Source organism: Nerophis ophidion, linkage group LG10 (genome assembly GCF_033978795.1).
Source record: "Nerophis ophidion isolate RoL-2023_Sa linkage group LG10, RoL_Noph_v1.0, whole genome shotgun sequence".
Taxonomy (NCBI): Eukaryota; Metazoa; Chordata; class Actinopteri; order Syngnathiformes; family Syngnathidae; genus Nerophis; species Nerophis ophidion.
This window is the reverse complement of record NC_084620.1, coordinates 63,563,466-63,576,283: the sequence shown is the minus strand read 5'-3', so window position 1 is coordinate 63,576,283 and position 12,818 is coordinate 63,563,466. Positions and strand designations below refer to the sequence as shown.

General features: G+C 40.5%; 1 protein-coding gene across 2 annotated transcripts in view; it reads right to left on the bottom strand.

The window, feature by feature from the left end:
- The window catches only part of LOC133561175 (copine-8), a 236,251-nt gene that overhangs the window by 161,571 nt on the left and 61,862 nt on the right, over nt 1–12,818 (bottom strand). For both annotated transcript variants that reach the window (XM_061914452.1, XM_061914453.1), the window contains exons 2-4: nt 7,168–7,208; nt 3,439–3,485; nt 2,892–2,995 (exon numbers count right to left, since the gene is read on the bottom strand). In XM_061914452.1, coding sequence (XP_061770436.1) covers nt 2,892–2,995; nt 3,439–3,485; nt 7,168–7,208 — 192 coding nt within the window. The remainder of the gene's footprint in view (nt 1–2,891; nt 2,996–3,438; nt 3,486–7,167; nt 7,209–12,818) is intronic.

Sequence of the window (12,818 nt, the reverse complement as noted above, 5' to 3'; positions counted from 1 at the left end):
AGGGAGGTGCGGGACATTGAGTCCGAGTGGACCAGGTTCCGCAGCTCTATTGTCGAGGCGGCTGTTGGAGTTGTGGCCGCAAGGTAGTTGGTGCCTGTCGTGGCGGTAATCCCAGAACCCGTTGGTGGACACCAGCAGTGAGGGATGCCGTCAAGCTGAAGAAAGAGTCCTATCGGGTTCTTTTGGCTCATAGGACTCCGGAGGCAGTGGACAGGTACCGACAGGCCAAGCGATGTGCAGCTTCAGCAGTCGCGGAGGCAAAAGCTTGGACATGGGAGGAGATCGGGGAAGCCATGAAAAACGACTTCCGGACGGCTTCGAAGCGATTCTGGACTACCATCCGCCGACTCAGGAAAGGGAAGCAGTGCACTGTATGGTGCGGATGGTGTTCTGCTGACCTCGTCTGAGGATGTTGAGGATCGGAGGAAAGAATACTTCGAAGACCTCTTCAATCCCACCAACACATCTTCCTATGAGGAAGCAGTGCCTGGGGAATCTGTGGTGGACTCTCCTATTTCTGGGGCTGAGGTTGCTGAGGTAGTTAAAAAGCTCCTCGGTAGCAAGGCCCGGGGGTGGATGAGATCCGCCCAGAGTTCCTTAAGGCTCTGGATGCTGTGGGGCTGTCTTGGTTGACAAGACTCTGCAGCATCGCGTGGACATCATGGGCGGTACCTCTGGATTGGCCGACCGGGGTGGTGGTCCCTCTCTTTAAGAAGGGGGACCGGAGGGTGTCTTCCAACTATTGTGGGATCACACTCCTCAGCCTTCCCGGTAAGGTTTATTCAGGTGTACTGGAGAGGAGGCTACGCCGGATAGTCGAACCTCGGATTCAGGAGGAACAGTGTGGTTTTCGTCCTGGTCGTGGAACTGTGGACCAGCTCTATACTCTCGGCAGGGTCCTTGAGGGTGCATGAGAGTTTGCCCAACCAATCTACATGTGCTTTGTGGACTTGGAGAAGGCATTGGACCGTGTCCCTCAGGAAGTCCTGTGGGGAGTGCTTAGAGAGTATGGGATATCGGACTGTCTGATTGGGGCGGTTCGCTCCATGTACGATCAGTATCAGAGCTTGGTACGCATTGCCTGCAGTAAGTCGGACACGTTTCCAGTGAGGGTTGGACTCCGCCAAGGCTGCCTTTTGTCACCCATTCTGTTCATAACTTTTATGGACAGAATTTCTAGGCGCAGTCAAAGCGTTGAGGGGTTTTGGTTTGGTGGCCGCGGGATCAGGTCTCTGCTTTTTGCAGATGATGTGGTCCTGATGGCTTCATCAGGCCAGGATCTTCAGCTCTCACTGGATCGGTTTGCAGCCGAGTGTGAAGCGACCGGAATGAGAATCAGCACCTCCAAGTCCGAGTCCATGGTTCTCGCCCGGAAAAGGGTGGAGTGCCACCTCCGGGTTGGGGAGGAGATCCTTCCCCAAGTGGAGGAGTTCAAGTACCTAGGAGTCTTGTTCACGAGTGAAGGAAGAGTGGATCGTGAGATCGAATGGGGGATTGGTGCGGCGTCTTCAGTAATGCGGACGCTGTATCGATCCGTTGTGGTGAAGAAGGAGCTGAGCCGGAAGGCAAAGCTCTCAATTTACCGGTCGATCTACGTTCCCATCCTCATCTATGGTCATGAGCTTTGGGTCATGACCGAAAGGACAAGATAACGGGTACAAGCGGCCGAAATGAGTTTCCTACGCCGGGTGGCGGGGCTCTCCCTTAGAGATAGGGTGAAAAGCTCTGCAATCCGAGAGGAGCTCAAAGTAAAGCCGCTGCTCCTCCACACCGAGAGGAGCCAGATGAGGTGGTTTGGGGCATCTGGTCAGGATGCCACCCGAACGCCTCCCTAGGGAGATGTTTAGAGCACGTCCAACCTGTAGGAGGCCACGGGGATGACCCATCACACGTTGGTGAGACTATGTCTCCCGGCTGGCTTGGGAACGCCTCGGGATCCCCCGGGAAGAGCTGGACGAAGTGGCTGGGGAGAGGGAAGTCTGGGCTTCCCTACTTAGGCTGCTGCCCCCGCGACCCGACCTCGGATAAGCGGAAGAAGATGGATGGATAAATGGATATAGCTCTTTCAACATTTTGGGTTGCCGACCCCTGTCTTAGCCCTTAACACTTGGTTTTTCCGCATTCATGTAAATCAAACGGCTTTTAATTCTTTGCGACTCCAAACAGATCTGTTTTTTTTTAATTTCCAGCCCTATATGGCTCTTTCATCATTTTGGGTTTCCGACGCCTGGTCTAAATCAACAAATACCGTCCCTGAAACATATTGGTAACCTCAAATTACGATACAAATTGAATCCTTGTTAAAACAAAATCAATACAATCTTAATGCCCAACCAATATTGTTGTTTTTCACAAAAAATGCAAGACAATTACAGATACATACACCAAAGCTATTCTTGCAATGTGTAACCTATACCGGCGGGTTTAACTGTGCGGCTCCTCGGCTCATAGATTAGAATATAATTAGTCTGTGTCTAATAAAATAAACCCGACAAAATGCTCTGCTAATTCAATGAAGTATGCAACAGGAGAGGGAGGATCACCTACAGGCAAGTCTGCTGAATTCAATTCTACAAAGTCTGACTGTCTCAGAGAGAGCAGTGTATGACTCATGCAAAGAAACGCATATCAAAATAGTAAGACGTAACCATGGAGCTTTGTCCTTATTCACACACATTGGCAAGTGAAAGTAGCATCAGCAGTAGAGCTTTTAAGAGACGTGGGATAAGAAAGACAATGACGATGCTGGCTAAGAGGACAGAAGGACGCATGCTCCTTTGAGCTGATACCTGGGGAAATAACTGAATTCAAGTTCTAAGCCTTGAGATTTTAGTGGTAGTAAATGAATTGGAAGCATCTGTGAGAAGAAACAAACAACAGATCTTACTCACAAGTCAAATCGAATGTTCTGCCGCTCCTCAAAGAAGTAGTCCAAAATGAATTTGCGCACAAAGTCCGGATTAAGTGTGTTGTCGATCACCTCCGTTCTCCCAAACTGGGGACACCATCAGATGGACAAAAACACCACATTAATACCACAGACCTTTCAAACATCTTAATGCATAAAAATAATTTGTTGTCTAAGATAAGTGTGATGGCGAGGCATTGATGGAGTGGCGGTGACTTGTGAATTTTTTCTCAGGAGGAAAAAGACTGTTAGATAAAGATGTGAGGCAATAAATGCAGAGTAACTGACAGATCATGTCAGGTAGATTTTGGATTGACATTTAGCTTGGCCTATTAATGCGTGCAGGCGAAGAACTACTCACAGCGATGAATAACTGCACATGATTGGGCTAGGGGATTTACCACCTCATTTGCATTTTTGAATTGCAATTCATTTTGGGCTAGTTTAGACATTACTGGTCGAAATCAACTATGCAAGTGTGCCTAAAAAAGTGTACCTAAAGCGAACGAGGAAACGTGACGCACACTTACCTCTCTCCACTCTTTGTTGCCCATGCCTTGCGTGTAGAGGACGCAAACTGTAAAAGACAACAGAGACACGTGACATTATATTGTCATCAAAGCCCCAGGTTACCTCTGCAGAGCCATTAAATGGTAAACTATACCATCAAGTAGCAAAACATCAAAGCCTAATTGTGTAAAATTAAAGACAAAGCCTCAATCATGCATCCTTCTCATGGCATTATGCAGTTTTCAGAAGCAGGTTTATTATCTAAAATGTACACTAATAGAGCTCATTCTTTGATGTTGTTTCAGGTAAATGGAAGTAACCAATCTGTATTTGTCAAACATGTCCGAAGTCTCAGAAATAGGAGACAAGTATTTGATCCACTGCTGGTTTTGTAAGTCAAAGAAATGAACATTCCAGGCTGGGTGCTCTCCAAGGTTTTTCATAGTCACTGTCAACGATGTCCCACTGGGGTGAGTTTTTCCTTGAACTTCTGTGGGCTCGGTACCAAGGATGTCGTTGTGGTTTGTGCAACCCTTTGAAACCCTTCTGATTTAGGGCTATATAAATAAACATTGGTTGATTGATAATTTTGACAGTGAACCCTTTACTGGTAAGCACAGAGGTACCATTTTTGATCAATTCTTTATTTAATGAGCCTGTCGGAATCTCTGACTCAAACATTTTTTGACCAATTATCACTTCAGAAAACAATTACTCTTCAAGTACCACCATAATAACCAAGACTGTACTAAAATAAACATCAATTTTAAAGATATCATGAAAATGTATGTTGAATAAAACTGTACTTAAAGGCTCATTGTTCACAGTCATGATGAGACAGTAGGAAAAAAAAAAAATATATATATATATATATATATATATATTAGGGCTGCGAATCTTTGGGTGTCCCACGATTCGATTCAATATCGATTTATGGAGTCGCGATTCGATTATAAATCGATTTTTTCGATTCAACGTGATTCTCTATTCAAAAATGATATTTTTCCGATTCAAAATGATTCTGTATTCATTCAATACATAGGATTTCAGCAGGATCTACCCCAGTCTGCTGACATGATAGCAGAGTAGTAGATTTGTTTCAAAAGCTTTTATAATTGTAAAGGACAATGTTTTATCAACTGATTGCAATCATGTAAATTTGTTTTAACTATTAAACGAACCAAAAATATGACTTATTTTATCTTTGTGAAAACATTGGACACAGTGTGTTGTCAAGCTTATGAGATGCGATGCAAGTGTAAGCCATTGTGACACTATTGTTCTTTTTTTTTTTATTTTAATAAAAGTCTAATGATAATGTCAATGAGGGATTTTTAATCACTGCTATGCTGAAATTGTATATGTTGATAATATTTATTTTTGTTTCACTAATTTTGTTTTTTTCTGTGTCGTGTTTGTGTCTCCTCAATTGCTCTGTTTGTTGCAGTTCTGAGTGTTGCTGGGTCAGGTTTGGTTTTGGAATTGGATTGTATTGTTATGTTATTGTTGTGTATTGTTTTGTTGTATTGATAAAAAAAACTGAAAAAAATTAAAAAATAGATTTTTTAAAAATGAGAATCGATTCTGAATCGCACAACGTGAGAATCGCGATTCAAATTCGAATACATTTTTTTCCCCACATCCCTAATATATATTTATATATACCTATATATATATATTTTAAAGATTATAAAAAAAAACGCTGAAAAAATACTGCTAATGGCAGTCCCCGTTGTATCCTCAAAGCCCTTTAAAACAACTTCAAAACCCTCCATTAACTTTTTATAAACACACTGCATGCATATATCTAATGTAGTAACAGACACGTTGATAACAATATGTAGGCTTAGACCAATAACAAACTTTACTGGACGATATTCTGACCTAAAAATACATGCCGGTTGAACGATATAATTGCCATTAATTTTTTTAGACACCAAATTAACCTCTGATGTAATGACAATACCTAATAATAATGCAAGTATAACCTTTCAAATGCAAAAAAACCTTGCATCTCTCGCATACTTTAACATTGTAGTTGAAATGTAAAATTTTTAAGTACCAAGTAGAAAAAAATGAGATATACCGTCTGTAAGCAAATTTGCTTTAATGTTCAATATTTTTAGGTAAAATATTAGCCTACAGAAATGAGAGCCCATTTGGTTTTTGTTGTTTATTTATTTAGAATAACTAAAAGGTATTTACATTACAATTACAGGACAATGGTACACATTTTTTCTACAGTAATAACAAATAAAAGTTGATATCTTTTCGAATTGTTTATTTTCATTATTATTATATATAAACTGAACTCTAAACCCCATGACCCACAGAAAAAATGACTATGCAAAATTGCACACAACTGCTGCTATATCATAAGTATTTGCACTACTGATGAAACACTCATTGTTTACAGCCATATCCTATTTAAAAACAACAGGAACTATATATATTGTCACTTTAGTAGGTAGACATATTCACGTTGCACTTTACTGTTGTGTTTTCTTTTCGTTTTGTCTACGCATGGGAGAGTGCGAAACAAAATTTCGATTCCTATGTATGTCTTTACATGTAAAGAAATTGACAAATAAAGCTGACTTGACTTGATACCATGATTATATGTGTGCTTGATTTGGTCACAAAATAATGCTGACAATAGTGTTATTTATTGGCAAAAATATGTCAATCAATGTAAAGTTTTTAATTGTTTATTTCTTCAGTTTAAAAGCATTAAGTAGACAAAATCTGTGAGTTCTCTTCATTAAACCAAATATGTTTTAAAGTAAATTATAGCATATTGCTCTGTATAGCACATTGAGACAACAAAATGCCAATTGACCGTCTAAAAGTAACCCGTGTCCCTTCACTTGTTTTTTTTTCGAAGTTTTATGCATTTTTAACTCCGGGCATTCAATTGATGGCAACTGGACTGTTTGGTTTGTCTTAAAGACGTTTTGCCTCTCATCCGAGTAGGCTTCATCAATTTGTGCTTATAGACTTAGATTGGTCAGATCTGGTTTAGCGGCCGGTGCCAAAAACCGAAACGGTCCAATTGCGATCGATTGAATGCCCTGAGATTACAATAACCTACCTGGATGAGAACATTCATAGATATGCATTTTCATGCATGCAATATAAAAATTGCAATTTAGAGAAAATTTGCATTTAGGTTTTTCCCCAAAATCGTGCAGCCCTAGTAAGTCAACCGCAAACACTGTATGCTCCTTTTTTCTTGGGCAGTACGTTTTGGATCAGCGTCATGCTGGAAGAACCAATCTTCAGTGTTCGCGCTGAGGCCAGGAGGTTTTAATCGAAGATTTCTATTGTACATGGCCATGTTTACTTTTAATATCAGCAAGGGATCCAATAATTACCTTCCTCACAAGAAAAACATGGATTCTTGATCGGGTTAGTACTTGTGCCTGAAGCTTTGGTTTTCCTTTTGTGTCACTGCTTTTTATTTTATAAGGGTTTTCTTTCTTCGAAAGCCGCCAGCATCACTCCATTTTCCAAATGATTTATTTTCCAAAAAGTGCATTTGATATATGGGTCCCACCCCCACTCGTCACCATTACGTTAATCACTGTCATCCTTGTCCCTTGTCAGCATCATCACCTTGTCATTAGTGTTCCAAGTTGCTGCGAATGTGCTGACAGGCTTTGAACTGATTTGTGTGATGTTTTATGCATTGCGTCCCCCATTGCCTTTTTTTTTTTTACCCCTTTTAGAAACATGCCTCAAAAACTTACTTGGGTCTGATTTGGAGAAGGTGTCTCTGTCCAGCAGGTTTCTGTCGAGAAAAAAGATCAAATGCCCACTTTAGTTGTTTATCGTTCACTTCTGTACGTGAGAGAATTGTACCACTACATATATACTCTGCACGCCATGCACCCTTACCATGACACTCTTTTTACAGTACGCCCGTGAAATTCCAAAGCGTTGCTTAGCACACTAGAAGCGAAAATATTTGCTTATTTGCACTTGCATTTGCTATCCACAAATAAATACACAATTTACAGTATCTCACTGGGAAAATAATGGCTGATAAAAAGCAAGCAATTGTTATAATTACTGTGACCAATTGGTTACTAATTTCGAACATTCAAGCGAGAAACCCCCAGATTAAGGTAAACAACTTGGAACTGGAACTTGCAGAAAGAGAAATGTCAAATCAACTGGCCTGGTAAGTACATGGTATAATCATTAATGCTAACTTGAGAAAAGAGATGATTGATGATGATTGTACTTAATGACAACCCTGAAGAAGGAACTCAAGGCTTTCTTGAGTAGCATGCTGCAAGTGAGGCCCTTCAATGAGGTTGAATCAACGCAGAGCATAAAGGGTTTTGATGAGGACCAATATCTATATCCGACACTGCTGCATTCTGGCGTTTTTTTGTTTTTTTTCTCATCTTTTCCTGTTCTGATTGTATCTCAATTGTTGAAAGAAAAGGCCTGATTTAAAGCAAATCTAAGGCTCACAGAATAATTATTTAAAATACTATAAGCTAAAATGATGCATTAAAAAAAAACAACCAGTTCCCAGATAATATTAATTACAACCATTGTACAACCAAGAAAAGGAGAACTATACTTGAGGTAAATGTATTATTCAAAGTGGTCATATTATGCAAAACCAGTTTTTATTACATGCCAGCACCTGTTTTTTATGTACAAACCCCGTTTCCATATGAGTTGGGAAATTGTGATAGATGTAAATATAAACAGAATAGAATGATTTGCAAATCCTTTTCAATGCATATTCAGTTGAATATGCTACAAACACAATATAGTTGATGTTCAAACTGATAAACATATTTTTTTTTTGCAAAAAATCATTAACTTTAGAATTTGATGCCAGCAACACGTGACAAAGAAGTTGGGAAAGGGCATGTTCACCACTGTGTTACATCACCTTTTCTTTTAACAACACTCAATAAACGTTTGGGAACTGAGGAAACTAATTGTTGAAGCTTTCAAAGTTGAATTCTTTCTCATTCTTGATTTATGTAGAGCAGGGGTAGGGAACCTATGGCTCTTGAGCCAGATGTGGCTCTTTTGATGACTGCATCTGGCTCTCAGATAAATATTTGCTTAACACGATAAGTAATGAATAGTTCCGCTGGTAATCAGTGTTACAGAAGATGTTCAAAATATAAAACATTCTCATGCATTTTAATCCATCCATCCGTTGTCTACCGCACCTGTTAAAGAAATCGCATTAATGGTAAGAAGAATTGTATTTATTATCGGTTAGCTTTAGAATACCAATGTCATTAAAAAGAATAAGAGACTTATTACACTCTAAAAATGTTGGTCTTACTTAAAAATGCACGCATGTAGTTGTATTCAGTGGTAATAAAATATTATATGGCTCTCACGGAAATACATTTTGAAATGTTTGGCTTTCATGGCTCTCTCAGCCAAAAAGGTTCCCGACCGCTGATGTAGAGCTTTAATCGTTCAACAGTACGGGGTCTCCACTGTCATATTTTATGCTTCATAATGCGCCACACATTTTTGATGGGAGACAGGTCTGGACTGCAGGCGGGCCAGGAAAGTACCTGCACTCTTTTACTATGAAACCACAATGTTGTCTTGGCATTGTCTTGCTGAAATAAGCAGGGGCGTCCATGATAACGTTGCTTGGATGACTAAATATGTTGCTCCAAAACCTGTATGGACCATTCAGCATTAATGGTGCCTTCACAGACGTGTAAGTTACCCATGCCTTGGGCACTAATACACCCCCATACCATCACAGATGCTGGCTTTTGAACTTTGCGCCTATAACAATCCGGATGGTTATTTTCCTCTTTTTTCTGGAGAAAACCACGTCCACAGTTTCCAAATATAATTCGAAATGTGGACTCGTCAGACCACAGAACACTTTTCCACTTTGCATAAGTCCATTTTCAGGGATGGGAATGAAGATTTACAAAACCAGCTGAAAATGTTTTAATCCTAAAACGCTGCTTTACGGAAGGCCGCATAGCGGCCGCACCAGAGTACACTTTGTATATAAACATTTTGAAATCTATGTTAGCTTAGAATGCATTTCCTGCTATTTTGAGTCAAAATCTGTTGTTAATCTTCACCTTCAGTTTGATAGATATATCGAGCCATGCCCAGTTCCATTTGTTGCTCACGCCCTTATCGATATCTTTCGCTAATGAAGCATTCCTATCTTGAATAAGCTTAACCATGTCTGAAATTGTTTTGTCAATAAAGAAACGTGTTAATTTAGAGCTACTGTGTGTTCTTTCCAGATTAGTCGCCGATAAACACAATCAATATAAACAGAATACGAGTTCAGAAAAGCTCACAATAATTGAGGATCGGGGACTAGATAGTCAGGCAGACGACGCGTGCAGACGCCTATAACGGGCAATGTCATTGGTTGATGTTGTCAGCTGATAGTAGAGCTAGCCAATCTGGTGCCTTCACACATCGGCATTATATTTTTTGCGGTAATTCTCTGCCTTGTACTGATAACTAGGTCCACGCAAAGACAAAAATCCCAAGTACGTAACCCTCCTTAAAATTTTCTCCCCAGATTTAAACGATTCACAGAAATGACCCTGGCGGTAGGGGTGTAACGGTACACAAAAATTTCGGTTCGGTACGTACCTCGGTTTAGAGGTCACGGTTCGGTTCATTTTTCGGTAAAGTAAGAAAACAACAAAATGTAAATTTTTGGGTTATTTATTTACCAAATTTGTAAACAAGGGCTTGATCCTTTTAACATTGGGAACACTATAATAATTCTGCCCACGTTAATCAACAATAAACTGCCTCAAGTTGTTGCTTTGATTAAATAAAATGACACAACTTTTCTTCTACATATAAAAAGTGCAACATTAAACAGTTTCAAGTCAACTCATCATGTTTAATTTATTACAGCATTTGGGAAGCCTATAGTTGATTTTTATTATGTAAAAGTTATATTTTTATCAACATGTGATAGCAGGGACCCTGCCATTCAAAACTAGGCTGCTACATTACTAATGATTAATGTAATTATAACTGAAAAAAATAGTACAGTAGCAATATGAGAGACTATTTATACCTGAACACCATGGAGTTCAGGTAGACTTAATGATGCACTTACATCATTATATACACTATCAGAGACAGAAACTCTTCATTTAATATAATGTCCTTTTTTGCTGCTTCAACACACCTCAATCAACACACACACACACACACTCACACACACGCACACCCGCACACACGCACACGCGCACGCACGCACACACCGGAAAATGAGCTAACAGTACGCTAAAAGCTAACAACTGTAGCCTTCACCTCAAACAGGACTGCGAGTGAGCTGAGCAGTTTGTTTCTGAAGATCAACGGGCTCATAGTGATGTTTAGAAAGTAGTTGACTTGGAAGTGTTTAGTGTAATTTGGAGAGTCCGCTGCTCACCTGCTAAACACCTATCTGCTCTACGCTGAAAAGCTGACGAGATACGCTCTGAGTAGGCACTGCTGATTGGCTTGTTACCGCTACGGTTGTAACCAATCAGATGGTTGTGTGGGAGGGACAATGCAGGGTGCTGTGTACAGACAGAGACGGAGGCAGAACAGAGCGGAGCAGCTTATTAAGACTTTAGCATAAGCGGCTACTTCATATGTTTGTGTGGAACTTGTTAGCTACTCCTCCGCACCAAACCGGAGCCCCCGTACCGAAACGGTTCAATACAAATACACGTACCGTTACACCCCTACCTGGCGGCGCCAAAATCGGCGGAATTCCGCGGATCCTTGGAAAATTCCCATCTCTGCATCTTAGATGAGCTCGGGCCCAGCGAAGCCAGCGATGCTCCTTGGTGTTGTTGATAAATGGGTTTTGCTTTGCATAGTAGAGTTTTAACTTGCACTTGCAGATGTAGTAAGCAACTGTAGTTACTGACAGTGGTTTTCTGAAGTGTTCCTGACTGAGCCCATGTGGTGATATCCTTTACACACTGATGTCAGTTTTTGATGCAAGACCACCTGAGGGATCAAAGGTCCGTAATATCATCGCCAACGTGTAGTGATTTCTCCAGATTCTCTGAACCTTTTGATGATTTTTACGTACCGTAGATGGTAAAATCCCTAAATTCCTTGCAATAGCTCGTTGAGAAATGTTGTTCTAAAACTGTTCGACAATTTGCTTACAAATTGGTGACCCTTGCCCCATCCTTGTTTGTGAATTACTTAGCATTTCATGGAAGCAGCTTTTATACCCAATCATGGCACCTACCTGTTCCCAATTAGCCTGCACACCTGTGGGATGTTCCAAATAAGGGTTTGATGAGCATTGCTCAACCTTATCAGTATTTATTGCTACCTTTCCCAACTTTTATGTCAAGTGTTGCTGGCATCAAATTCTAAAGTCAATGATTATTTGCAGAAAAATCAAATGTTGATCAGTTTGAACATCAAACATGTTGTCTTTGTAGCATATTCAACTGAATATGGGTTGAAAATGATTTGCAAATCATTGTATTCCGTTTATATTTACATCTATCACAATTTCCCAACTCATATGGAAACGGGTTTTGTATTTGGGATCCCCGTATTTGCTGAAAATTTTGTTTGGATCGTATCTTTATGTCACAAAAAAAGTGCTGAAGTTATATTTTGACGCAAAAATTAATGTTTACAAATAAGGAAATCCACGTTTTCACGGAAATTTCACATACCTACTGCTAGATTAATCAGTGATATGCCAAAAAGCAGGGGTTCCCAAATGTTTTGCCCTAGGGGCCCGCATTGGGCTAAAAAAAAATGTAGCTGAGGACCGAAAGTCGACTGCATATAAAGTAACTGTGTATGTATGAAATAAATAAATAAATATATATACATATATATACATACATACATACATACATATATAAATACATATACATACATACATACATACACACACACACACACACATATATATATATATATATACATACATATTGTACATATTATATTAATATATAATATATATAATTAATCCATCCATCCATCTTCTTCCGCCTATCAGAGTTCGGGTCGCAGGGGCAGCAGCCTAAGCAGGGATGCCCAGACTTCCCGGTCCCCAGCCACTTCATCTAGCCCAAGCCAGCCGGGAGACATAGTCTTCCCAACGTGTTCTGGTTCTTCCCCGTGGCCTCTTACCGGTTGGACGTGCCCTAAACACCTCCCTAAGGAGGCGTTCGGGTGGCATCCTGACCAGATGCCAGAACCACCTCATCTGGCTCCTCTCGATGTGGAGGAGCAGCGGCTTTACTTTGAGTTCCTCCCGGATGGCAGAGCTTCTCACCCTATCTCTAAGGGAGAGCCCCGCCACACGGCGGAGGAAACTCATTTCGGTCGCTTGTACCCGTGATCTTATCCTTTCGGTCATGACCCAAAGCTCATG